General features: G+C 37.7%; 2 protein-coding genes across 3 annotated transcripts in view; one reads left to right on the plus strand and one right to left on the minus strand.

Annotated features, from left to right (window-relative positions):
- OSBPL10 (oxysterol binding protein like 10) overlaps window positions 1-3,286 on the plus strand; it is a 116,822-nt gene extending 113,536 nt beyond the window's left edge. For both annotated transcript variants that reach the window (XM_050333892.1, XM_050333900.1), the window contains one exon: window positions 182-3,286. In XM_050333892.1, coding sequence (XP_050189849.1) covers window positions 182-226 — 45 coding nt within the window. In that variant the 3' untranslated portion in view covers window positions 227-3,286. The remainder of the gene's footprint in view (window positions 1-181) is intronic.
- Window positions 3,287-5,350: 2,064 nt separating this feature from the next.
- STT3B (STT3 oligosaccharyltransferase complex catalytic subunit B) overlaps window positions 5,351-27,086 on the minus strand; it is a 52,591-nt gene continuing 30,855 nt past the window's right edge. Inside the window, exons 6-16 of the mRNA XM_050333877.1 lie at window positions 22,712-22,810; window positions 21,511-21,657; window positions 18,281-18,329; window positions 16,517-16,671; window positions 14,853-15,064; window positions 14,568-14,755; window positions 13,881-14,052; window positions 11,292-11,465; window positions 10,204-10,317; window positions 8,958-9,170; window positions 5,351-7,019 (exon numbers count right to left, since the gene is read on the minus strand). Of these exons, the coding sequence (XP_050189834.1) occupies window positions 6,939-7,019; window positions 8,958-9,170; window positions 10,204-10,317; window positions 11,292-11,465; window positions 13,881-14,052; window positions 14,568-14,755; window positions 14,853-15,064; window positions 16,517-16,671; window positions 18,281-18,329; window positions 21,511-21,657; window positions 22,712-22,810 (1,604 nt within the window). The 3' untranslated portion in view covers window positions 5,351-6,938. The remainder of the gene's footprint in view (window positions 7,020-8,957; window positions 9,171-10,203; window positions 10,318-11,291; window positions 11,466-13,880; window positions 14,053-14,567; window positions 14,756-14,852; window positions 15,065-16,516; window positions 16,672-18,280; window positions 18,330-21,510; window positions 21,658-22,711; window positions 22,811-27,086) is intronic.

A 27,086-nucleotide genomic window follows, 5' to 3' on the forward strand; every position in this document is an offset into this window, starting at 1 on the left:
TCTTTCCCCCTGGAAGTTTTTTTCCTTCCCACCCGGATTACTTGTCAATTCATTAAACACAGAATTTTCAGATGACAGGGGTGACTTCTTGTTGTTTAGTCTTATTTCAGCTTTTATATGGATGTACATAGATCCAGTATTTATAAATCTTGTTTGTAAACTCTCCTTAATTTTCTTGCAGGGTGATGGCTGGCTGTACTTGAATCCTCTCTGGAAGACCCATTGATGGCAGAGAGCAGTTGCTCATAACTTTACCTGAAAGGCATTAAAATGTTACAGTATGTAGCTTCAGGATGTCATTGGATAGGTCCTGTAATCAGAAGATCCCCACAGGAAGCTATGTACTGTGAATGATGCATCTCAAAATAACCATGAGCTCGAGTTTATTCAGGAGCCATTTTGTGTGTACGGATACACAGACACACATGCACACACCCATGAATACACACGTATGTACACACAGTGTGTATGTGTTTGTGTGTGTATTATTTACACTACATGTAAACAGGTATAAACACTAACAGCGATTCAAAGACCTTTTCCTCTAAGTGTTAGGGCACAGAACTCCAGCTGGACTCAGCTGGGGTTCCCCGAGTTGTGTGCTTGCAGGATCAGGCCCTATGCTAGTATTTAAGAAAATACTTTTTTAGTACTGGTTAAGGTTTTTCTATTTTTCACTTTTGCCAAAAATGTTTTGCACTTAAAATGTGACGTGTCTCTTACTGGCAGTTGTTCTGTCTAAAGTCACCGAGTAACTCACTTTGACATAAGAATGATACACTGACCGTGTGTTCGCTCCCTGGGATGCCGATTTAAGGGCATGTTTCCTGTCACTTACCAGTGTGAATTTTCTGCCATCCTGTAAGAAGTAGCAATACCTTCTCAAGAACGTTGTTCGCACTAACCTGTTGTGTCCTCACTCTTTTGTCTGTTCGTATTTCAGCTGTTTAATTGACCTCTGGTCACCCGTGACCAGCTGCTCTGGTAACTTTGATCTTGCTGTGTAATGTTTTCTGGCCACTGTCATGCCAGCACTTCTGGCTTACATGTTCCGCTAAATCCCTCCTGGCAGATGTAACTGCGGTGTTCCAGCTCACTCTTGCCTCAGCTCTCCACGTCCTGTAAGAGAGGCTTGGCACACCACTGGGCTCTGCTGGGGACACCCTGGTCACAGCCTTTGCCTTTCCAGTGAAACCACTGCTGATGTCTGGGCTGTGCAGGCAGGAGCCCTGTCCTTGTGTGTGGCTGTGATGGGCATAAGCTTTCCCCACCGGCCCCAAGGTGGGTTCTGTTCACTGCTCTGGAGAAACAGAGCTGCTCTGCTCAGAGCCTTTAAACCCTCTTAGGGCTCCAAGCAGCCCTATATTTCAGTTTCTTTGGCTTTTAACCCAGGGGATTGCTTCTGGATGAAACACTCGGATGAGATGATATAACTAGCCTTCTCAGAGAAATGATTTTCTGATGAAAAAGTAACAATTTAGTACATTATTACACGGAGACAATAACTTTTTTAATTAAACAAATGGAATACAATTTGTTTTGTAGATCAAAAAGGTAAAAAAATCCTGTAGCTTGATCTTGCTTTGTAAGGTAACCACTGTGACACTGACAAAGTGGGTTCTAAAGGTCTGTTAAGGCTTTGTTGATTTTTAGTTCATATTTGTTGAAAGTGAAGATGTTTTTGAGAGAGGTGGCAGCAAAAGGCACATGTACAATGTGCTGACTTCTGCTCAGTGCTTCTTTCCACAGTGCCCCTAAAGAAACCACTGTATTTCCAACACACAGTAGCATGGATGCCTACCTGTCTGTAGTACTGATTGATTTTGTGCCTTTTGTCTGCTTTCTTAATACACTAACTTACGCTTTATAGGTGTTACACAAAGATACTTAGGTCAAAGCACTGCTCACATCTGTCCTTGTGCATCCTGCGTTTTGGTTTTTTGGTAGATGTCAAAATCCTTTGAGCGACTCAAAAGGCTGAGCAGAGGTGTGTACACAAGGAAACATGCCATTAATTGTTCCTTTGGACATAATATGTAATAGATCTTTACATTTGAGCTTCAGATCCCTGTTTAATGAAGGTGTGGCTACTTTTTTCTCCTAAATCCTATTTTGTCTGCTTGTCTGTCCTTTTTTTTTGCACATTAGAAAAACTCATGTTCTAAATTATTTAAATCCTGTTTTTTAAAAGAAGTGGACTGTATGAGCTTGGTTTTGTAACTGACACTTTTTTTTTAAAGGAAAAAAAATTATTTTTTAGGAATAGTTGATGTAATAGTTTTCTGTAACAAAACCAAAATGATGCTGTTGTAGTATTTACTGAACCAAGTATCATCAGGAAAATGTGTACTTTATCACCTGCAGGAATTCACTTTGTAACGGATCCACTCATTTTCTAGAGGTTAGTCTGATAAGTACCTAGAAGTATTCCTACAGTTTGTAATATCACAAAGAACAATCGAAAAAGCAGAATTAAACACATGGAACATCCTCCCAAAACTCTTTCACACACCAAAGAACAAGACACATACTCACTAAAATAGCCATTGCAAACCTCTGTGTGTCAGGCATGCAGGCCTTTGCCACTGAAGGAGTAACCTCTTTCAGCTTTGATGGTGTGACTGTCGAGGCTACAGAGATGCTGTAGCCTTTCTTTTAAGGAGAAATCTGAGTAATTTTCTGCTTGTAATTTATTGAAGATTTTTTCTGTCTGCATGGTTGGTTGTTTCTGCATGCCAAGAACATTCCACTTGTGCTCTGATCAATGTTTTGTTCCATTCTGATGCTGTGGAGAGTCCCCTGATGCCATTACCCCTGTTTATTTCCCAAAGAAAGAACTTGGGAGACACAAACATAAAAACAGTCCTTTCTGAAAAGATCCCATCAGCGAGAGATTCCAGAATAGGATTCACAACTGTCATTTTATTTTTCTGATAGCTACGTGTTTGGTATATTTTACAGGACTGAAAAGTAAATATTCATAAGCCTTATTCTGTAGGTTGTTCCAATAGCTGTCTTGGAATTGCAAGTAAATACTTTCCTTTTCAAGTAGCCAATGTACACTGAATTGTAATGTAAAAACCTCCATGTACTTCAATTTTTTTGTGTGCACACCTGTAGAAAGCCTATGCAACCTTTTTCTTTCCTAAATTAGAAATGTTCAGAAGGAAAATTTATACCTTTATCATTTAAAAGATGCTCTGGCAGTCTCTTCTGATTTGCCTTCCTTTCATAATTTGTGAATTTAAAATGAGAATGCTCATGAATAAAAGATTTGTTTCATTTAGTAGTGGGATGCCCTTTCTCTTTCCACGGAAGCATTAGTTAAGCAGTTCCAGTCACTGAGCTGTCCTGGAGCTCGGTACAGCACCCAGTACAGGTGTACAGCACTCAGGCCCCTGTGCAGGGTGCAGGGTTCTGAGAGAAGCGATTTGCCAGCTGAATCCTGGTGTGTTCTAGGGGTTTTCTGCCCTGTTCATTCTGCCAGACACTCTGTAGGTAAGTTGTTGAAACTGGACAGCTCTCCCCAGGGAAAACGGGACTGGGCAGCATCATGGCTTTAAGAAGGGGTGGGGAACATATGCCTTATTTTGACAAGTAAAAATATTAAGGTGTCCCCTTGTTTCTGAAAATCCTATTTCATTTAATCTTTGTCACTAACAAAGATTCTGGACTAGATACCTCTTAAACCAAAATTCTACATTATTGCAGCACTGGACACTTGCCATGGGAGGAAAAATATGCTTAGAGGCTTCACATGGGTCCTGGTCAGCATTTTTCAAGTGTTATCTAACGCCCTCCTGGTTTTCTTTAAACATTCGTCCAATGTTGGAAACTCCTGTGCTGGAACACTTTGTTTTTATGCAAAATGGAAAACAAAACTGGCTGTAAATAGGGCAGGAAAACTACCCAGTCATGTTCCTTGCCTTTCCATGGCATTGCTTCAAGGCCACATCTTGGAGCAGTTTATACACTTGGGTTAAGTCACAGCCAAATATGATTTGTTTTCAGTGGGACTGATATGTACAGAAGGCTCAGTCAAAGCATTCAACTGTGTTTTCAAAAGTAAATCTATCAAGATGTTTAATTAATGACTTTTCTCCCCCTCTGTTACAAAATTACTTCTACAAGTCAAAATATTTCTTCTGGGATTACCAACAGCACTGTCTGCCTCACTGCTCTCAACAGTAATGATTAACAGATAAAGAACTTACGCAACACTGGCTTGTAGACACTTGTAGTTTTAGTTCCTTAGCAATTCAAGCTTGGCATAAGTTTTTTTTTTTAATTGAGATTTTACTGGTTTATGGCAATTATGCTTTAAAATTTGACCTAGCAGAACAGCAAAAGGATGGCTGTAGCTAAGGAAATAAACAATGGAGGAGTGGATGATGATGATGCAATATGGCTGTAGTCTTTGCTGGTAAAAGTGCTGTTCAGTTCTCCCCAGAAGAGGTAGGAGTTAGTTAACTGCTGTAGTTCTTGGATGCAGGTGTAAACCTACATGGTGTGCGAATTCCTGAGGAACCAAGGAAGGTGAGACAATGCCTGCCCATTCTTCTTTGTAATGTTGCTTTTTCTAAGTGGCTACCTCGATGACTCCACCCTTTCATTTCATTTTAACTGCTGAACCTTGGCAGAAGCCTTTAAGTCAGGTTAGAGTTAAGAAAGCTCAGGTAAGTGGTAGGCAACTGTAGCCCGAGGCTGGCTGGGATTCCTGTAGTTGGTTTATTTTTATTTCACGTAACTTGGATTCACTTATTTTTGCTGTTAAAGAGAACACTGTCAGCTAAGGTGGAAAACAATCTGATGAACTGTAAAGATCCCTAAAGATGGGAGGGCAGTGTTGTATTTTCTTTTTTAAAACAAGGCTGAGTTACTGCCAAGCCGGAGCCTGACTGGCAGGATCTGTTCTGCTTCCTTTCAGGTGTTCTCCCAAATGTTAGATCCCTTTATTTCTTGACCAATGGTGACAGGGCAGGATCCAGATTTGGGAGCAGCAAGATACGAGAAATCATGCATCACATAATCACCTCTTCTGCTGGTGGGTAAGCAGCTGTAACAGCTGGAGCTTCTCCAGATGCTGGAAGGATTTGCTGCAACATGAGTGGTAGGGAAAAATGGCTGCTGTTCCCTGAAAATACAACAGCCACCTTAAATATAACACAGCACAGGCCCTATATTTGTCTGAGTAAGTTTAAGCTGGAGGGATATTAAGGAGCTGTTGTGGCTTCATTCAGCAGCTTCATGAAGTCAGGAGATTTGCATTATGGAGTTCCAATAACTTAATTTACGACTAGGACTGTAAGCAAAAAAAAAAGTTAAGCACAACAAAACTGACACAACAGCCTTAACACAAAACTTGAATTAACTTTATTTTCCCCTACAGTCAACAACTGGTCTGCATTGAGCTTTAAAGCAACAAAATAAAATGAAATCTCCAAACGACAGGGGGCCAGAAATCCAGATTTAATTACCTTTGTGAAAATGTTGCAGCTGTGATATTGGTCTGTATAAACCATCAGAGTCAAAAATGAGTTCATAAATCAAAAAAATATTCTACACCTTGAGAAAGAAGTCAGCAGTAACATTCTCACAGAACACTTTAAATTTACATTTTCTTCATGAAAGGTACATACTATTCTGCATTTTACATCAAGTTATTGATGCAAATTTTGTTTCTATAAAAAGTTACAACCTGTGGCAGGAAAACAAAACTGCAAAACCCTTTCATTTTAATTAAAGAAAATTTTCAAGTCTGTATAAAGTTCTCCAAGAGCTGGAAAGTGAACATGTTCAGTCTCCATTTATATTTTAGTGCATTTAATCTGACAGTTTTCACCACTAAAAAAAAAACCAAAAAACAAACAGTATAAAAGACAGACAAAGCAAATAGCACTATAGCAGGAATTTCTTCAGTTGATATAAGCACTCTAAATAAAAATGCAGAGAAACAGATTTCCAGAAAAACTTCTACCCTCACAAAAAAGGCAGCGAGGGGGGGGCAGAGGTTTGCAAATCTTCTACCTCCAATAGCCACAGAAAAGGGGTTTTGTATACCTGTCAACCTTCTTTCCCCCAATAAACAGGCTGTACTTCTTTTACCAATGTAAACATTCACCTAGAGTAGTTTAATTTCTGTTCTGAAGCACCAGCTGCTACACAGTGCTCAGTTGTGTGTTACTATAGCATTCATTACTGTCGTTTCGAATCGTTCAGGAGGTTACAAATTTAGCCCTTGTATCTATGGTGTGCAAGATTTGCCTTGTCTACCTTGTGAAATGACAGTGTAAGGCAGCAATACTGCAATCCCGTGTTGAACAAAAGCAGCTTGTCCAATTAATCTGTCCTGTCTCCTCTTGTGAAAACTGCAGCTTTGCTTCTTACACTCCAGCTCAAAACCAGCCTGCAGCAATAGTAAAAGGACATCGAAAGAAACCATTGAAAAATAATCATGGGAGTAACTTGTTTTAAAAGTTGAATTTGAGAGAGCTCTGCCACCTCTTTTTTGTTGAAAAAAAAAAAAAGAGTCATTGTCAGATGTCACTATTCCAGTTTATATACTGCTGCTATTCAGCTGAACAGTGTTGTCCAAAAAAGATTGACAAGTATGCATGTGCCAAGGACCAAATTACAGGGTTCTTTGGTAAAGTCAGTCCAAATTCTCAACAGATTTGAAGGATAATATGTACCAATAAAAAAAAAAATTGCTGCTAGACTTGGATAGCAGCTCTGTCTTGCTTCACATTACAAATCTAAAACAGCTGTTCTCAATAAGCCAATATTTTTAATCAGACATTGCCTGAAAATTTTGTACAATAATCTGGACCAATGATGGTTCTGTACCCTCATGTTGCTGTGAAACATGATTTGAGCTAAAGGCAAAGACTGGTTATCTCAAGGACAACTGCTTCGTATTAGCAATCAGAACAGTGTATTTAAACTGTCTTCCTGTTGGGTCTCTTGCCTTTCTTTAAAATTAGTTTATTCTTAATGTAGCCACGCTTCCTTTTGGAGGTCTAAAAAGAAAAACAGAATAACATGAATTAGTTAATGATTTAGTCTTGACCGCAGTTTAATGATGTGCATTTCAGTGCCTGATCTTTAGGTTGATTTTAAAGAGCTTAAACGCTAAGTCCTCACCTGGACGTTTATCCAGTTATTATTTTTGATGTTAGGATTGTTAATTCCTGCCCAACAGTTGCTTTTGCACAAGATGTGCTTTTGCAAGGCCTGTCTACCAGATCTGTAGAATTGTTTTCAAAGCTTGTGCTGAGGCAGAATTAATAATTAACCAACATCATAAAACTCTAATATGCCCAAAGAGCACAATTGGTGTAGAGTGTTAGTTTTATTTGGAAATACCGTTATGCAAATTTTGCACTATTTGATTCTCTTGGAAGTTAGGTAGAAATATTTACTCAAAGCAGCATTTTTAAAAAGAAAAAACCCTGAATAATCTCACTTAAGTCTTCAGTGCTCTGCTGCTGGTTTGTAGGGTACTTAGCAAGTTTTAGATATTTTTTAAGGTAATAATGGGGGGAAGCATTAATGTTGTTTATAGGTGAAATTAACTTCAAATTTGTATACATGGTTAGGTTTGTGACAGGTAGAATTGTACACTGAATGTGCCTGCCAGGAGGCAGCTCCCACACCTGCTGCACTTTGCTGTGCTTACCAGCAGGCTCTACTGTGTCAATTAAATACAATTTTTAAAAATAACAACAACATTATTATGATAAGGTGAGATAGATACGTGTCTGAGAATTGCACATTAGTTTGCATCTCTGAGCTTGAGCAATGTCATTCCTAACGTAACAGGAGATGGACTGAATTTCTAGTAAGGAAGCAACTGCTGAAAAACTGGCTGCTAAGGAGCCCTCAGAATGCATTTAAGAAATCCTAGTTTAGACATTTGCTCCATGCTCTCCCCCGGTTCTCTGATTTCTTAGTGGGAAGTAAAGCCTGTTGGTACTGCAAGAGTTGGTGATGGATCAGAAATTGCATCAGCTTTTATCATCATCTTTAGACAGAGAATTGACCCATCTATGGTTTAAGTGGGGTCAGTGCATCTATCATGGATAAATATAGCTTTGCTTGTCACTTAAGATCAAAACTTAGTTTTAAGTGTATGATCGGCACAATAAAGCTTATAATTTCCTTTCAACATGTCTAGCTTTAGTGGCAACTCCCAAATGCCTTATTTTATGTACTTTCATCAAATCAGAAAAATAAACATCTTGACATTTAACATCCTCTACTTGTAGAGAATATTCTTTACTTGTATCTCCATGAAACCTGGAAGTGTAAGTTTACTGCCTATACTAATTTAGTTTGTTAGGCCAACTTCTGGAATTCCTTTTGCAACATCTATTTGATGTTGTGAAGGAGAGGGCTGTAAGAGTCTCCCCAGCTCCCCTGGTATCAGATTTTTCTTAACAGGCTAAAGTAGCACAACAAAGACTTTTAAAACCATGAAGATGACTTCAAACAGTAAGCAGACAGACACTAAAGTTCCATCAACAAAAGTTTCGTATTTAATTTATTTCATACAAAATTGCCATTTTTAAACTTCTAGGCATCACTACTTTCAAACAAAGTCAGAAAGCAACTTCCACATTATTTACTTAGTGAGCCAGTTACTGAAACATGAATTGATGTACTTTAGAGATTATACTTCCAATTACATGAAGACTTAAGAGTTGTAACAGCCAGTGACACACTATTTCCAGTTAGCATTCTGCCTAAAAATAATCTAGCCTTGTGTCTTCACATGCTTTTAAGTTAAGCAAACAGTAAATAAACAATTATTACCAGCAGGCAGGTCTGATATTGGACACTAACATGAACAGTATCCGTAACATTCTGGCTAGTGGAAATACATAATTCACCAGCTTTGTGATTGACTTTTAAAAATAAACTCCAACCCCCTTTCAGTTACTTCACTAGGAACCCACCTTCTTTGACAAATACTTCTGTTTCGGTACAATGTTGGTTACTCTAGGTTTATGATCCAATGTCTCTCTGTTGTCTAGTTGTTTGACCTTGTATATTCTAACAAGCCAGTGCTCTGAGGTAAAGGCTTCCTCCAGATGTTTAAATTTAATGTCTTTGTTGCCTATCTCCGCATTGCGTGTACGATCGAATCCTGGGGGTGTCCGAAAATCCAGCTATAAAAATTAAAGCTCATATTAGTTCAAGACAAAGCCCAAAACACTGGTCACTGCAAACTGTGGAACTTCGTACTGCAAGGCCACTTCTTCAGCTGGCCCCAGTCAAAGGACAACACTTCTCTTGCATTGGTTATTGCTACACAGAAAAAACTCTCAGATCCTTTTTACAACTGTGAAAGGGAAAAGTTCATTCTGACTCCTACCGATGTCATGGCAGACAGCACTGAATATCTCAACAAAAATACCATGTCTGCATTCAGAGATGAAACAACTCAAGTGACAGTCAGAGGTGTGGCAGCCTACAGGGGTTTTCAGCATAGTGCTCTCTCCTTTAGTGCAGTAATTTGCACTTTCATGGTTTTCCATACGATTTGGAAATCGTTGGCAATTATCAGTTAAATCTGGCCCCCCGGTGTTACAAATAAGATTTGCTGAATAAAGGATTCATGTGCTAACACATCAGAAGGAAGGGCCGTTGTTTGGGGGGGGCAGGGAAGGAAGAAAGGGAAGCTAAAAAGCCAAACAGGTTTAGTTACATCCATGTGTTTGATGCTCCCAAAGCAGAGTGACAACTGCTGCCTTTACTATAAAAGTGTAGTGTCGCTTAATATACTGATGTGACTTGGACAGAAATCATGTAGTTTCTGATTAAATAGTCAGCAGTTCCACTTGAGTGTTGCTATTACAAGAAACAAATCTAAAGCTCTACACGTGACAGCTAATGCTTTAGCGAGTGCACAGCACAGTGGAATCAGGATACTCATCTGGGGCAATGTGAAGGACAGCAAAAAAACTAAGTACAGGTGTAGGTTGGCAGCAAAGTACAAATGTAGGTGAGCAGCAGAAATGCTTCCTGCTAACAGTTATATTTAGCAGACCATGCCTGGATGTGTTTCAATTTGTAAAGCTGACTCTTACTGCTGATTCTGCCACTACAAGCAATGCTTAATCTAAAAGATAGAAAATACATCGAAATAACATTTCCTTTTTCACATTTCAATTACGATTCCGTAGAAGTTGCAGCACTAACCTGCATCTCTCCAAATCTGTAATAGGACATCTTATACATGAGGCAGTTCAGCAAAGTTGGAGAACCTGCCTTGTCTACTCGGAATTCTCCCTGAGGGGTGAAGTAATCACTTTCCTTTAAAAAGAAAAGATACAAAGAGTCAATATAAACTAAAATCTCAAGGTAATTTCTTATTCCCTTCTTCACAAAAAACCCCCTAAGAATCTCAACTGACTTTTACAGTTTAAAAGCTGATTTAAGGCAACCGTAAAATGAAAATGATGGTGTTCATTAAAGGTAAAATAGCTACAAACTACCTGCTTGTAACCCAGACCTCAAAGGATCAGTCTCCTTAAATCCTATTATTGTGCTGCTACAATTTATGTCACTTCACAATAAGTGGTGCTGGAAAACTGATCTCAAACTGTAAAAGTTAGTTGGGCACCTATCAAAATTATTCTTCAGAAAGATAAAAAGCCCTGCATTGATAATATACAAGGTCTGCGAGGTTACCAAAAACTTCATATGTGCACGGTGTTTAAACAAATAATTTCTGCCATTTTCATCTCCAGTACAAGATGAAACTATGCACATGGACTACTCCCTTAAGCCTGTGCTCAATATCTGAAAGTTTTTGTTAGGCTTAAGAAAATATTACTACAGACTTCTGCAATCTCAGAGGTGTTTGAACAGCTTAAACTCTACATGAGTCAATATTAACACTTTCACTTGTCTCCTACTATTACAGAGTCTGAAGAAATTTGTAAAGCTGACTATTTAAACAGGCTGAACACTCATTTTTTTGTTAAGTATGTGATGGTGCACAGTGAGACAGACACACAAGAACTACAAAAGAGATCCTGTACTTTCAGCATCATGTAAAAAATTTAAAAGCTTTTGAGGTTACTGACCTTTCAAAATCATAAATATTGAAAGAAACCAGGCTACAGGCCTCTGCACCCCTACTGTTCTAGGAAAACAACCCTACCACATTTTTCAAATAAATTTGCAATAAGCAGTAGAGATTTCTCCCCACTGTACAGAGCAATACTAGAAAAGTAATAACAAATAAAAGGTAAAAAAAAAAAAAAAGTAGCAGTTCCACTTACCCGAATATCTTTAGGATGTTCCCCCTCTGCTATTCTCACCATCCACAAGAACTTATTAATATCATCACCAGAGTAGCCAATCACACCACCAAAAATAATCAAAACATAATCCACATCCAGGCTTCTCATGATCTCATATGCTGCTGACTCATTTGATGACATTGCCTTTCCCACCTGTATCATGGCAAAAATATCTTAAATATCTGCATAGCTGCCTATCAAACACCTCCACAGATCAATATTGACAGACCAAAGCCCAAGAATCCTGTGCAATGTGCTCTAGGATGACCCTGCCTGAGCAAGGAGTTTGGACCAGATGACCCATTCTGTGATTCTGTAATACATACTTGCCAACCAAAGCCGACATTTTCATTCTAGATAAATAGAACCCATTGAGAATATTTAGAAACTCAAAAGCACAACCTAAACTGTACTATTTTTTCCTCTGTAAGAGGAGTGCTGCCTGTTGAAAGGAGTGTTTTGAGTATAAAATGTAGCAACAAGAGTTTTTCTTTTGTGGCACCTGCAGATTTTTCCACTCATAGCTGTATTGCCAAAAACTTAGTGTTGCAGAAAATACCTCCTTACAAATAATTTTCAGAGCTTTGGACACAAGCCAAAGTGTGTAAATTATTTGAAATCTTAGTGATTTCTTTTTTTTTCCCCTTGAGCTCTCTCCTTCATTAACGAAGCAGCCATGCTGCACTGCACTCAGTAGCACACAGGCACCCTCAGCACTGAAGTCAAGGTAAATTTACACAGACAAAATGTCAGAATAAAACTTTTTAAAGCTGTATCCAGCACCTCTTCCATCCTGGTCACTTCTCATACTTAAAGAATTCCCTTTGGTCAGCAAGTGGAATTCAGTTTAGCAGCTTTGCTGCTGAAGCTCCTGTACTTAGGACATAATAACTTATTGTAGTAAAAGGGAGTAACTACAATATAAATAGTTTTGCATCCAAACTGGTAACATTCAGCTAAGACTGTAATTAGAGAATGCTAAGCTTTGGCTGCAAGCTGTCAAAAAGATCAAGAACCTCAGCTTCTTGGCCATTATCCTAATTAATGTGAAGATATTTGGCAGATTTCCATCTCTGTGCAGGAGGAAATCATCTGGACATGTCTCCGGGGCATGCCTCATTTACAGCACAAGATCAGGTATTCGCCACAATGCACATTTATTGCTTGGGTCCCCCTTTATGGAGCATTCATTCCGAAATGGAACTTGACAGCACCAGCACTAGTACTGGAGAGAATTCTTTATTGAAAACCATCATTGCTAATTGCTGCAATGTGGATGGTTACTGTGCTTAGGCCATAGAGATGACTTCCACAGTCTCTCTATTCACATGATGCACCTTGTCCTTCAAGGATCTGTGGGTTTAGATATAGTATCTTCACCTCTACCTCTTGGAGAAGAGGGAGGCACATAGAGCTACCAGAGCTCAATATCCATCAAGATACACTAATGCTGTCAGGTCAACAACCAAATTAAAAGTGCCTCAGAGTACATGGCAATGCCTGTTGACTGATATTAGCACCAACAGTACAATTTCCCAAGCTTGCTTTAGGCTGCTGCGACTTCCCTGTCCCTGTCAAAAGCATGTACATGTGATTCTCCCCTTCCCCAGTACACGTTTTTTCAGGGCTCTCTAAGCTCAGAGCACAACTTCATTCATTTGTTGCCTTTGTACGCTGCTTATTGGCAGATCTGGTCCAATTGCTGTACTCGCTACTGACACAAGACAAGAAACTATCCTAATACATTCCTCAAGCCCTACCTCCACTCTGTCCCTTTAGCATGACATTCTGGGAAGAAACAGGCACTGAGTGATGACTGATGGCACCACACAGTGATGATGAGTCATTACACAGCACCTAGTAAGGCTGCAACCCAGTTACAATGTGGAGCTTTCTTTGGTTTCTGAAAACAGTGTAAGCTGCCCAAGGCGGTGCCCCTGTAACCACAGGCAGTGCTAACATCCTGCCTTAAGCCCATGTACATATAAAGCTTAAGCTTACTCTTCAGAAGTGAAGGAAATTAAATGTGCAGAAGCTTTTGTATAACTGCAAATTTAAGAAGACAGAATTGCGTCAAATCTGCTACAATTCCACTGCTTGTCAAACTTTCTCTCATTTCCAAGATGCCTGACAATTTGTTAATCTTTGTGGTCAGTTTTCCCATGCCATCCAAAAATCCACTCAGCAATGACACTGCTGAACTGAAAAGACCCCCTTCTTGGACAGGTCAGTAAAGCAGCAGTACCAGGCAAGCTGTTGTAGCACCAATCGCAAGGAAAATGATTACATTAGGTTTTGTCTATCCTCCCATTAAGAAAAAAAGAGAAACTGAAAAGGAATTTTTGGAAGCACCAAGTAAACAAAACAAACTCCAAAGCACAAATCGATCCCTAGACTTGAGTTCTAATAAATGCAAAAGAAATATGTTCCTTCCACATTTGTGTTTCCCACTCTATGGAATTTCTCCTTAATATCACACCGCCTATCAGGAGACATTTGCAATTTCACACTGGACTGCAAATGGAAACATTTTGGTGTTTCTACTCCACAGAAAACTGCCATCCTTACCAGGGCGATGTGGCTGTTGTTCCAAGTGTTGTTGTCAACCAAGGTTGTTCGGTTGGCCATTCCTGCTATCTGATAACCATAATCCCACCACGACATCACTCTGGCATGCTCGTCTGTGTTTTGTCTGAGCCAGTAATAGGCTTCTCTGAAGTCATCTAGGATATTTCGGGTACTAGAAAACAGTTTATTTTTTTATCATCAGAACAAATACTAGCAGCAAACCAACTGCACCACGATAAATCTCAGCTAACAAATAAGGGTTTTCTTATGAGTTCAACTCTCTTTGAGGGATTTGGTCACCAGCAGCCATAAGTTTGAACCCTCTGACAGCTGAATGGTCAGAACCTGAACTGCTTTTGAAGACATGACTAAGTGCATTTCCAGTCAAATATATATTCTTAAACAGGTTTTCCGAGCTGACTTGAAAGCTGTTGGTTTTGGGGTTTTTTTTTTTTAGCCATCATCTTTATTGGCTTTGGGTGGGATTATTTTTATATATTGACATTAAATATTTCAGAAAATGCTGTATCTTTTTGAAAATTAGAGTATTAACAATTTTTTATTAGGTGACAATTCTGCCTTAATATAATAAGAAGTGATTAAAGAAAGTAAAGCAAATTGTTAATGCAACTGCAGTAGAAAGGTTTTTGCCCTTTAATCACTTTCAGACCCACAGCCCTTACTTACCCATCATGGTTATAGGAGGCAAGAACCACGCTGGGGCTGGAGTATGCATTGCTGGTTACCCAGGTACAGTGAACGGCAAACATCATCAACAACATCAGCATCAGCATAGTCACAATGTTTTTGATATTGGGACCCAGTCCTTCTTCTGTTTTTTCCTGTTCAGATACATGTTTCCTCACTTTGCCTGCCTAAACAAACACAAATTTATCTGTTATGGCAACTTTTATCACCCTTGACAATGGAACCCATGTTTTCTGACTTCTAACTCTTGCTTTCTCCCCTCACCTTATCATACAGGTTGCCAGGGTTCCTTTTATCATCCTCATCACTGCTATCCTCTATTGGTGGGTTTTCCCTCTTCATATCATCACCCAAATAACGCTCAAAGACATTGGAGAAAGCGATTGCTGACAGCATACAGACCACTGGAGTCAAAGTGAGCATCAGTCGAACCATCACTCCAGCAAAGTAAACGGCGCTGATTGCATACAGAGCAACTGCAAAGAAACAAACTTACTGATGACACTTAGAAAATAATACTCACTGACTGCACACATACATGCTCTCCATAAAACTACTTCTGGAAGTGAGTTGAGCATCTGTGTATATACTCAAGTGTGCATCTTGCATTTCATTGCTTTTTAATTTACAACATACGGTTGAATTAACACTTATCCCTTGTTAAGCCTCAAATATTTCTTGAGGTGCACCTTGATAACTGTTAACAATAACACAACCCCATTTTCATCTCATTAATAATGTGTCAGAACATACATTATTAGTGAAATTTAATATTACACACCAAAAATACTACTAGAGTAATATGTAGCTTCATTTGATTAAAAAGGTTAAACAGCCCTAGACCAAAGAAGTTATTGGAACTGAAAAACCAAAAGGAAGTGTATCAACTTAATGTAAATATTAAATTCTAATTTAAGCTAGAGATATCTGTGGACAAATTGGGGGCTTGTCTACATTATAATTCCCTACAGATGAATAATATGTTGTGAGCCCTATTCCGAAGGAAGTTTTTCTGAACAGTACTATCTCCACTTTGTCTCCCATAAAACACAAATCAACGTTTTCAGAATAGTAAGGAATATTCAGAACACTTTCCTTGGAAGGAAAAAAACCCACACAATGCTGTATGCACTGATCAGGAACATCTCAGAGGTTTCCTCCTGATGGATTCCTTGTCTGCTACAGTTTAACAGTTTAGTCTATGTGAAAGATTTGCCACAGAAATCATCACGGGGCACCAATTTATCAGATTATCTTATGCAAATATCTTCTACTTTGTACTGAGGCAGTATGGCTCTCCACCCTCACTCATAGGTCTCTCTAAGCTCTCCTAAACGGATGATGCAGCAGTAGGAGGCTGAAAGCAAGTTGCCCAGCACTGGTCTTGACAAGGATTAATTGTAAGCCACAGAACATAGAATACCCCAGAGTCACTGGATTTAACCCAGTAAACGTTGCCAATGCCCCACACACCTCCTAGGTAATTTAATTTAAGAGGCAGCTACATTAGTCTGGAGTCTCCTGTTCATGTAAAACTCCAAGACCTGAGTGATCTTCCCTCCTCCACTGACACTGAGCTGCTCCCCTGGCTGACCCGCACTGCGGAACCGCGCCCCCGACGCAAGGCGTGAAACATCAGCCTGGAGAGCAGCGTGGAACTCCTGGTGCAGAACTGAACTGTAGCGACACATAATTCAATCTCACCTCTTGGAACTACATTCCATCACCATCTCAGCAACCTCTGTAATTTTATAAACAGTTTTAAATACTGCTGTATGCAGGCAACTTTTATTAATCACCTTTAAACACGTCACTTTTAAACCTTTTATTTAGAACAAGCCATATATCAGCTTTGAGCAAACAAAACCAAAACAGAATCAAGTTGAAGGCAAGATTTTTCAAAATAATTTTTAAATATTTTCTCTTACCAAAGACTCTTTCATCATTGATGTTTTTGATACAGAACCACAGCCCTGCTGGGAAAGTACACACGAGAATATGCAGATCAAAAAAGAAGGAAACCCATGTTGTAGGCTGATGCTCAGACACAGAGGCAATGATCGGGATGTGAATTTTCGCATACCTTTTTTAAAAAAAATTCAGTTCAAATTATTTTGAAAAGATAAAATTATTAAAACTTGTAAACATTAGGAATTCTGAACTTCATTTCAAAGGAAGCATTTCAATTTAAAATGGCAAGTGCTCTATTCAGCAGAAATCTGATGAAACCTTTATACCAAAAAAGTCGCGAGGTCTTACTGTATCTAGGAAGCATTTGGAATATAGAGTAATTTAAAACAACAATATAAGAGATTATTTCCATACTATTTAAGGCAATGAAAATGATGATGTTTTGTTTGTTTATGGCTACATATGAAGCCAAATTCACCAAAATGAAAACATACAGCTATGGAAGCTCCATTGTTACATTTTTGAAGAGTTTGTCATCACTGCCAGTAAGTCTCCTGAATTTTCTACACTGTACTTCAAGAACTCTCCTCTACACAGAATACCTTCATTTTCTTAGTAAAGGAAGTTACAGTATTAAATACCAGATCAGTTACTGATGCACCCAGATTCTTTTAGATGCTGAAAAAAAAAAAATCAGGCCTTGTCTACACTTGGAAACACATGTCATCTAAACAACGTGTCAAACACTCAGTGCAGACAAGGACAAAACCATGCTCTGTATTACAGACAGCTATACATATGGGTCTAATCTAGGGTGCTATATGATTGAATGGTGAGGTATCAAACACATGTCCTTTTCTTCACTGAGATCTAGTTCTCATTCAAAACTGCACTGTGTGTTACAACACAGTATGTTTTTCTAATGTAGACAAGCCCTCAAAAGTTTAATGCTTTGTATATATAGACCACTTCATTATAGGCAAAGAACAACATCTAGATATTCTTCAAATAAATCTAAGGGTTCTTTACTGACATCTGTTCTACTGCTTTTATTACAGAGTTGGTACAGAACCCTGTAAGAGCTGGACTTTGGAGCCTGAAAAAAACCTGAACTGCACAAAGTTTGAAGTTCTCCTATCCCTGCTTTTAAACTTCAAAAAAATCTACCAGTTGAATTTCACCTTAAAATATTTACCTGAGAAAAATACTTTCCATTTTATTCCTATTCTCCTGGCTGGCTAGAGAATCTAACATTGCATCTTTAAAGGTTAACCAAAACAAAATACTAACAAGGTTTTTAACCTGTGAAAACACATTTATAAACCAGAATTGTTCACAGTAGACATCTGTACACACAAAACATATGTATGGACATAATACTGAGGTAACATGTAAGGTCATATGTGCAACATCTTTGTGATTTTGTGCAATGTTGCACAATGAAAATAGTCTAAGGCTCTTAGTAATTTTTAAATGTGTACTCAAGTGTTGGTACAGCTTTGGTTACTTTATGCTGACACACACTACAGTTTCATATAGAAAAAACACACCATTACATATTCAAAGACTTCCAGAGAAGCAAGAAATTTAATAGACAAATTAGTGAAATGGTTGTAAAGCTCATGAGGCGGTTACTACAAATGCTCTCTTTAGACAACTGATTTAAGCCCACTATATTCTCCTTGACTAAAATACTAAATGGATTTGGGAATGAGGAGAGCAAATGATTATTAGTTTTCAGTAGAATGCTATTGATATCTAAATCTCATATCCTTACTTACCCAGTGTCCCACAATGAATAAAATCTGCCACTCCAAGGAGCAATATAACCTGAAAAAGAGAAGGGAGGAAAAAAACCTTTTGCTGCCTGAGTACTTAAATGCAATAATTATTCTACTCCCTAAAGTTATAGCTCAAAACCAAATGAATTTCACTGAACTTGTGATATATGTGAACCAGACCTACTGCATTAGGCAGGCTATAAAATCTACCAACCATGAAGCAAGCTAGTTTCAGAACACATTTACAACATCATATTGTACCTGTTGAGCACAATGTGAGTATCAAGACATGCACACCTCCAAAAGTCAAAGCAGTGCAATAATAAATATTTCTCAAAGAATAGGACAGATAGCAACCTATACTCTGTAAAGGTGTATAAGAAAAACAAAACATAACTAATTAGAAAGTATTTCATTTTTCTGAAATGCCAGAGGAAACTGGGAAAGATCTACAGCCAAAACACTAACACTCAAGGAAACACTGGTTTCCTATTATTTCTTTGCTGATGGATCTACATAGGGCATGGAATATAAAAGCTGCTACTAGACACTAGATATGCTTTACATACTGTTTTTTAAAACAAGGCCTTTAGATACTTGAATATCATAAGATGAAAAGAGACAGTATAATTATGAGATGACAGATAAAAATTATTATTAAGAATTATTAGAAAGATTCTTCTTAAATTTTATTTCCACTTTTCCTGCAACTGTTTCAGATCCTTCTGAAGACAGATACAGACAAGGTAAAAAAGAGAAAGTTAAATACAGAATATGCTGAGTTGGAAGGGACCCATCAAGATCATCAAAATCCAACTCCTGGTCCTGCCCAGGACACCCCAAGAATCACACCATGTGCTTGAGAGCACTGTCCAAACACTTCTTTAACTCTGTCAGGCTTGGTGCTGTGACCACTTCCCTGGGGAGCCCGTTCTAGTGCCTCGGGTCCTGTCACTGGTTACAAGAGTGAAGAAATCCGTTTCCCCTTGTGGGGATGTTGCAGACCACAATGAGGTCTCCCCTCAGTCTCCTCCAGGCTGAGCAAACCAAGTGACCTCAGCCACTCTTCATACAGCTTCCCCTCCAGACCCTGCACCATCTTTGTTGCCCTTCTCTGGACACTCTCTAATAGCTTAGTATGTTTTTCATATTGTGTACCCCAAACTGCACACAGAATTCAATGTGAGGTTGTCCCAGTGCAGAGTAGAGCAGGACAATCACCTCCCTTGACCGGCTGGAGATGCTTTGTCTGATGACCCCCAGGACATCGTTGGCTATCCTAGCTGCCAGGGCACTGCTGACTCATACTCAATTTATCCTTTTATTTATTACCTAAGTCTTTGTGCATGGCTCAGTAAGTCTTCCTTCTATCTGATATTTAAAACTAGCATAATAATCTGACTGAAATGTTTAGTTTAGTATCTAGTTTAGACATTTAAATACTGCGGTTAACGTTCTATGACAAGATATATTTTTCCCTTTAGTCTTCAGATGAAAAGCTTTTTCCCAATCCACTGCATATACATGAAAGAGATACCAGCAGATAGGGAATTACTGATTGTGATCTTCTCTGAATGTATCCAAGAAATGGGATTAGACAGTATTCACCTGAGGGTGCTGAAAGAGTTTGTCCACATGTTAGCTACCCCCCATTTTCATCTGGGGGATAAAGGGTGCCTGATGCCTGGGAAATGGCTAATGCTACACCTCTGGGCAAGGCAAGAAGTTCTGTGCAGGAAGCTACAGGCCAGTAACCTGAGTTGCTGAAAGGATCGAGGAGCACAGCTTCCTGAAATACATTATTCCATGTTTTCTGAACCATTTTCCTCATTTCTCATTCACAGTTGAAGAAGAATGGGCTGGACAAACGGACCATTTGATGGGTTGAAAATTGGCTGTCGTGACAAGCTCCAAGTAGTACTCAGTGGGTCAGGATCCAGTTGGTGGCTAATGAACTGCGCTAAATTGAAAAAAGCAGATGACATGCCTCATGGCAGGCAGGACTTCAAAACCTGAAGCCCCTTCTTCCAGTTGCTGCACCTGGGATATGGGGTCCATATGCAGGCACCCTTCCGCAAGAGGTTTGTTAAGAAAATAGAGAGGGATTAGAGTGCTGTGAGGTGGTCAGGAGTCCGCATAGCACAGCACATCAGAAGCTGAGGGAATGAGGGTGGTTCCAACTGATGAAGTAGTGATACTAATCAGTGAATTTCAGAAGTTAAAACCAACACTTCCTAAGAATTGCAACAGAAAACATATTTTGCAGCACACTGAGATTAGAAGCCAAGTTTTGTTTTGATATGCCAGTCAGAAAACTTTTGCTAAGGACCTGCTCATAGGCGTTGAAAAGCAAATCAAACTATCAAGTTTTACAAGACTTTCAAACAAATAGAGATGTTAAGAATTCTTTTGGAATAATGGTATCATAATTGACAAAAATAACACTGCTATTAAATAGTCCAAAATGTTAAACAGTTATAAAAAAAAATTATGCCAAAAACATCACTAAAAAGAAGTGCAAGAAAGACATCAGTTAAAACAAAAACAAGTTTTATCTCAAGAAAGTGGGGGGGTTGTTTTGGTTTCTTTTTCTTTGTTTTTGAAATAAAACTTTGACAAAACAAAACTGTATTTGAGGTGTAATATTAAGATCATAGAATTTAAACCAAACAGAAGTCAATTTTTGCCTGGGTAACATAATTACAGGAAAATAAGACTGCTTCTCTTCATCAGGGGAAGCAAGTATGGTATCAGATCACCAAAGGAAGTATGTCATGGAATCAAAATGCTGCAGTGAGGCATCTGAGGATGGAAACTAAGCAAAGACAAGCTTGGTCTTGTGAGATGAGGCAGAACTGCCTTGAACAGGAATCAGACTCAAGTATTTCAGAAAGGAATTAATTTGACCTTGACCTATCAATGTTACCCAGAACAGCTTAGCTGTATGTATCTTCATAACATGCTTTGGTTATAGTTATGTTCCTCATCCACTCTGATTTCTTACATCATCATGTGTATAGTACATTAGCCCAAAATATTGGAATGATGCTACAAAGTTGTATTTTTTGACCCTGCAGCCCAGAAAGCAGAGTGAATTCCAACACAAAGAAACATACAGTAACATGAGCACTGGTTTGCTGTGACAATGCCAACAACTACTTGAGGCTAAATCAAATGTTGACCATCTGGTTTACCTGCTCTAAAGATAAATTAGTTTCACATTTATTTACCTGTGTATGTCAAATAGATGACACTGAGGAATACAGTACCAGCAGCTAGTGAGACACCCAAGAAGAACAATGTCTGAAATTCCTGCTTTGTTAATCTGTCTCTCAGATACTGCAAAAATGCATATGCCTGCAACAGTGCAAAAACACCTAAAGAGAGAGGAAAGGTTTTGTTTAAATACTCAAAAGCAGTAACAGCAACCAACATACTTTGGCTATATTCAAATTAGAAAAACAAACACAATAATAAACCAATCCAGTGATGAGTCCATTCAAAAGCGAAAATTCACTGGTAGCTGGCAGAAGAATAAAATAAAGCTTAAGTGTCCAGTCTTTCTTCAAATTACAATGAATTTGAGGTGCATAATGAAATTCACTAGTTCTAATCTTCTAGAGAAAGACAATTCTACTCACTAAATAAATGTAAAATTCTTCAGAAACAAAATGTGCTTTGATAATTTTTTTCTTTTCCACTACACTCAGATTGTTGAAAAAGAAGTGTCAATTTTAAAAGTATTTTTGTGTTAAATTTTAATGATATTCCAATCACTGTCCCAAATACATTTTGATAAGTGACTACACATAAGAAAAAACCCTAAGGAACTGAACAAACTAAACTGCATTGGACAAACAGCACATGCAGTTAAACTCAGTGTTAGCAGAGGTTCTTGCTCTCAAGAAATCATGATATCTGACTGTCAATAACTACTGAAAATCAACAAAAATTTAAAAAAATCCCGAAACAAGATTGAAATCAGTTATTTAAAAATCAGCCTTGTGATTAGTAACTTAAGTAATGTGTATTTAACCCACTTCGAAAAATTACAGAATACTATCAACTCTAAAACCAAATTGCTCAGTAAAAACTGTGTTACCAGTAAGGAATGTTTCAATAGTACAATGCTTGAAGGCAACGTTGCACTGCAAAACAGGAGAGATAATCAACGTGTAAAGTAAGCGCTTGTCAGAATGCTAATTGATCCAGTGTTATAGAGGCATTTTACCTCCATTAGCTCACACAAAAAGAGGATAATGTGTCAATTAGAAAGAAAACTTCCCTACAGACAGTAAATTGTACCTCTTTTTCTTTAACAACTTGGTTTGTTAGTATGTGCTCTTTCTAATCCAAGGAAACAAAGCCACAAGGGTTTGAGGTTTTCTTGTGCTAAGAAGCCTCTTGGAAGCAAAAGTCTAATTTTCTTACCTGCAGCTGCCATGTGTTCACTTGTCCTAATTGGCTGAAATCCCACAAAAGGTATCTGCATCGATAATATTAACCCCACAATGTAGAAAGTGCTATATGCTAGAAAAGAAAAATGTGAGGAGAGGGGAAGAAGAGAAAGGCAAGAACAAAATTAATATACGTTTGAAAAAGAATTGGTTCTGTAGTGAAGTCCATCTTTCCCCTTAATTTCAGTGACACTGAAACAGAACTGTATCATTCTGAATATTTCAGCCATCCTAATTACTTTTCATCCTTTGACTAGAATAAACTTGTCTATTGCTTCCAATTTTAGGGGAAGAAGCAGAGTACTGTTATTCTTAATTGCACTGGTTCTTCTCCTCCTAGGGAATTAAGCCATCTATCTAAAATGTTCTAGCTTCCCTGTTTTTGAGGGTCATGGATGGGGAAAGAGCTCTCTCACAAAAAGTGACAAAAGAAGCTTTCTATATGAGGAGGAACTGAAGGGATCAGAGCTCAAAAAATCAAAACATGTCCACTACATATTTAGAAAAATGCAAAGAGCTACACTTGTTCTTTTTTTAAACACAAGAGTAGAGGGATGCCAAGAAACTTAAAAGCAATAGGATTAAAAATTAAGTGTATCTATTGATAGATCTGTATCAACCATAGGGATCCGGAAAATAGAGGACAGGATCATAATTAATATTAAGAGTAGTATTAAAAACATAAATTATTATTACACATGCGCTACCATTCATATACTTTATTTTGGAAGGGATTTTGATCCTCAGTATTACAGCATGAGAAAGAGATGGGAGGGGAAGAAAAAAAATACCAACTCTGAACTGCCACAAGTCTGATTACGTTTGAACTAACCAGACAGCTTAAAGACCAAATGAAGTTCTGCTCCTTCAGTGGTAACAATGCACCTTTCAGATCTTTAAACACTCCTACAGATCCTAAACCACTGTCTGTTATGGTTTGGATCTTATGAAGAGATCCCTGTTCTCATATAATCCTTTACTAACCTGCATGAGATCAGTTTTGGGGAGTGCACCATTGGAGTATTGTTTCCACAGCACCTGCGTGGTCTCAGTGAGGGATCACACTCCCAGGGTACTGCATGTGTTCCAAAATGGTCAGAAGTGACAGTGATGGTATTTCCAAGCACTTGGTGTATTCTTTCAAGCACTCGTATTGCACGACTTGGCCTTGCTACTGATCTATGCCCTCTTATGTCACTGAAATACATTTTTCCTGTAGGAAGCTCAATTTTTGAAGAATTCACTACAACATAAATCATTTACTCTACCAAGCAACTGTTACAACACTGCCATCCTGTGGAAGTTCAATGATTGGCATAAATCACCACATTTCACATTTGTTAGACCACTGTAAGTCATTGTTTTTAAGTCCAGTCCTGTAACTGATTTACTTTCTATATGCACTGTCCCCCACCTCCCAATCCCTCACTCCCAGTTCTTCCAGAGAGCTACATATTGCCTGGTACTGAAAAGATTTTACAGTAATTTACACAACAACACAATTTTTCTAAGAACTTTAAAACATCAAGGTGATTGATATATGATTACAAACTTTCCATGTTCCTTTACAGTCTACTGTTTGCACAGTCTTTGCAAAAAGAAGTTAATTTTGATTCCTGCAGGCTACTCTCACAGCTATAACTTTGACCAAGTCCAGAACAAAAACATCCTGTCCTACTGTGGATAAACTAATTTTACAAACAATTTAAGCTGCCATTGCCATACACCACAAACATAGGAAAGACTTACTGAAAAGTTTTTCCAGAGAGTATGATCATACACTTGCCCACATGCTCATACTTTTAATTAATGGATTACAATCACTAGAAATAAACATTCAATTTGAAGTTTTAGAATATTGAAGTAGTTGATGTAAATCAACTGTTCGCTGTTTGAATTACAAAATCCAAAACAAAGAACAAGGAATTATTGAAATTTAGTTTTAAATTCTAGAAGATATTCAAGTGTTTTGTTATTAAATATTCTGATAAGTGTACAGAATTTAAAAAATTGTACGGTAAAAAATAAAATTGAAGTGAAAATTATCAAGTCTTTCACATGTGCAAGCATGATTTAAAGAAAAACTAAGTACAACAATAGAAAATCGTATCAATGGTTGCTGTATCTGTATAAAGAGGTTATTCACTTCTACAAGTGCTGCTAATACATTGCAGTTGTAAGCACTTGTTTGTAATGATTACACTAGTAGAATCTGACTGAAAGGTACTGATCACTGTCACAATGAAAAAATAAAAGCACAGCTTGAGCTTTCAAATGTAGGTAGCATCATCACCATCGATGCCAAGTGGGTCAGAAGCTATGTGGCTGATAAAGTCATCTGCCTGCAAGCCCTAAAATATTTTAAAATTGGCAAAACCCTCACATTCTGGGAAATTTTTTTACTCATTAAATGGTTCTGAATTACACTCCCAGGTATATCAGATCATGTTCCATTAATCTTTTCCTTGGTGTATGAACGTCCATATGAAAAACATATACCAGGAAAGAATCATTATTTCTAAAAACTTGGTGCTGCCAAATATTGTCCTCTACATTTATGTTACTATGTTTGATTGAACATAAAATAACCTTCACCAAATGGCTCATGCTAGCTTAAAATAAACTTAAGCAACTGACCTAGAGATTAAACCCCCCAAAATTCTCAATAATAAGTAAAATGGATGCAGATTTTACTAGCTATGGTCAGCTGACAATATTTTACAGAAGTACCAGTACACTGGTAGTTTTTTAAGAATTATGAGACTGCAGTAGGCACACCAGCAACTGCATTTCACAGAAACTCCCCAAATATCTTTACTCTCCCTATCTGAATAGTTTGGAAGTAAAGCATACTTGAATTTCCTCTCAGAAGTGCTTGAACACTCTTACCTGTTTCACAAAAACATCCTGTTAAACAAATCTAGAAATGACATCGTAATGTGAGAGGTACAGACTTCTCTAAGGCTTCCCATGAAAGCTTAAATTAAGCCAGCAGTTGCAATGAAACAGCAGAGCAGCGATCACATTTTCATTCTGACAACTTCATGGCAGTATATATCCCTCACTGCTGAAGGGCAATAACATTTCAAAACACTGCAGCAATTTGCAAAACAAACATCTGCCAAAACCTTTAACTCACACGAACCTGCAGTATTATATTCTCCACACAATTTCAAAGACTAGTTCATTGAAAGCGGAAGAAGCAAGAGTAGTTATTCTTTATTGTTTCTGGCTGCCACACACTGCTTCAGGATTTTATAATTAGTTGGTTTAATTTTCTCTTGCATAACTCATAGAAATTGGAAAATGAAAATATTCAATAAAACAATTTTAAAAGCAAAATGAGATAAATTACTTTCCTCTTAAGTTATGAAGTAGTTAATGAAGAAGTTAAGAAATACAAACATTTAAAATTAAAAATGGGCTAGAGATTTTTCCTTCCCTTTTTTTTTGAAGAATTTCCAGTTCTTTTACATATATAGGATAACAAAGCAATATGAAACCAGTATTTATAGTTTTGATAACAAAAATTCAAAACTGAACTTGACTAAATTGAGTAATTATTGTAGCATACATCAGTTCATCTAGACATGCACATACAGTAATTTCTTTAGCAGGCACTAAAAATGGCATTAAAAAAATTAAAAATATAAAGATAAAACAGTATTAAAATGAGTAACAAAAATATATTTACAAATAGGAAATGCCTTATGATTACACTGCAGCTCACATTATGTTCTCCAACTACCTACTGTTAAAGCTAGAACACTTTTAATGTGAAGCCAACTTATAAACCTTTGAATATCTAAATGGCTTATCAATTATTTCATTCACACCTACATGATGGCCAACTGATTTTATTGGTAAAGTGTCTGTAAAAACAGTTTACAGAGTATTTAAATGTCAGGCAAATCAACTAAAATGTTAGTAACCTAATATCCCTATTCACATTTTCCAGGAGCTTGAAGGAAGGTTGAATAAAATTGGCCCAATAAAATTAAACAAATTTACATGGAGCATCCAGTCCTAGTCCATTATATAAAACATACATGGCTGCTTAAAATTTCCTAAGTCTTTAACTATATTTTTTCACAATTTCTGCTGTATAACTTTTAAAAATGCCAGTTGTTTTGCATACCAGGAAAGGAGAAAAATATGACACATTACTAAAGGCACACATGTAATATATATTTAAAAAATATTTCAAGAATTCTTCTATATCAAACCATCCAATTTTTTTTGCCGTACACTAGAAAGGAAAAAATTAATTAGCAGCTACATACATGTAGTAGAAAATACATGTTGTAGAAAATAACTGACTATAATCAGTAATCAAATGAAGAAAGTTC

The sequence above is a fragment of the Myiozetetes cayanensis genome, unplaced genomic scaffold (genome assembly GCF_022539395.1).
Source record: "Myiozetetes cayanensis isolate MyiCay16 unplaced genomic scaffold, myiCay2020 scf1, whole genome shotgun sequence".
Taxonomy (NCBI): Eukaryota; Metazoa; Chordata; class Aves; order Passeriformes; family Tyrannidae; genus Myiozetetes; species Myiozetetes cayanensis.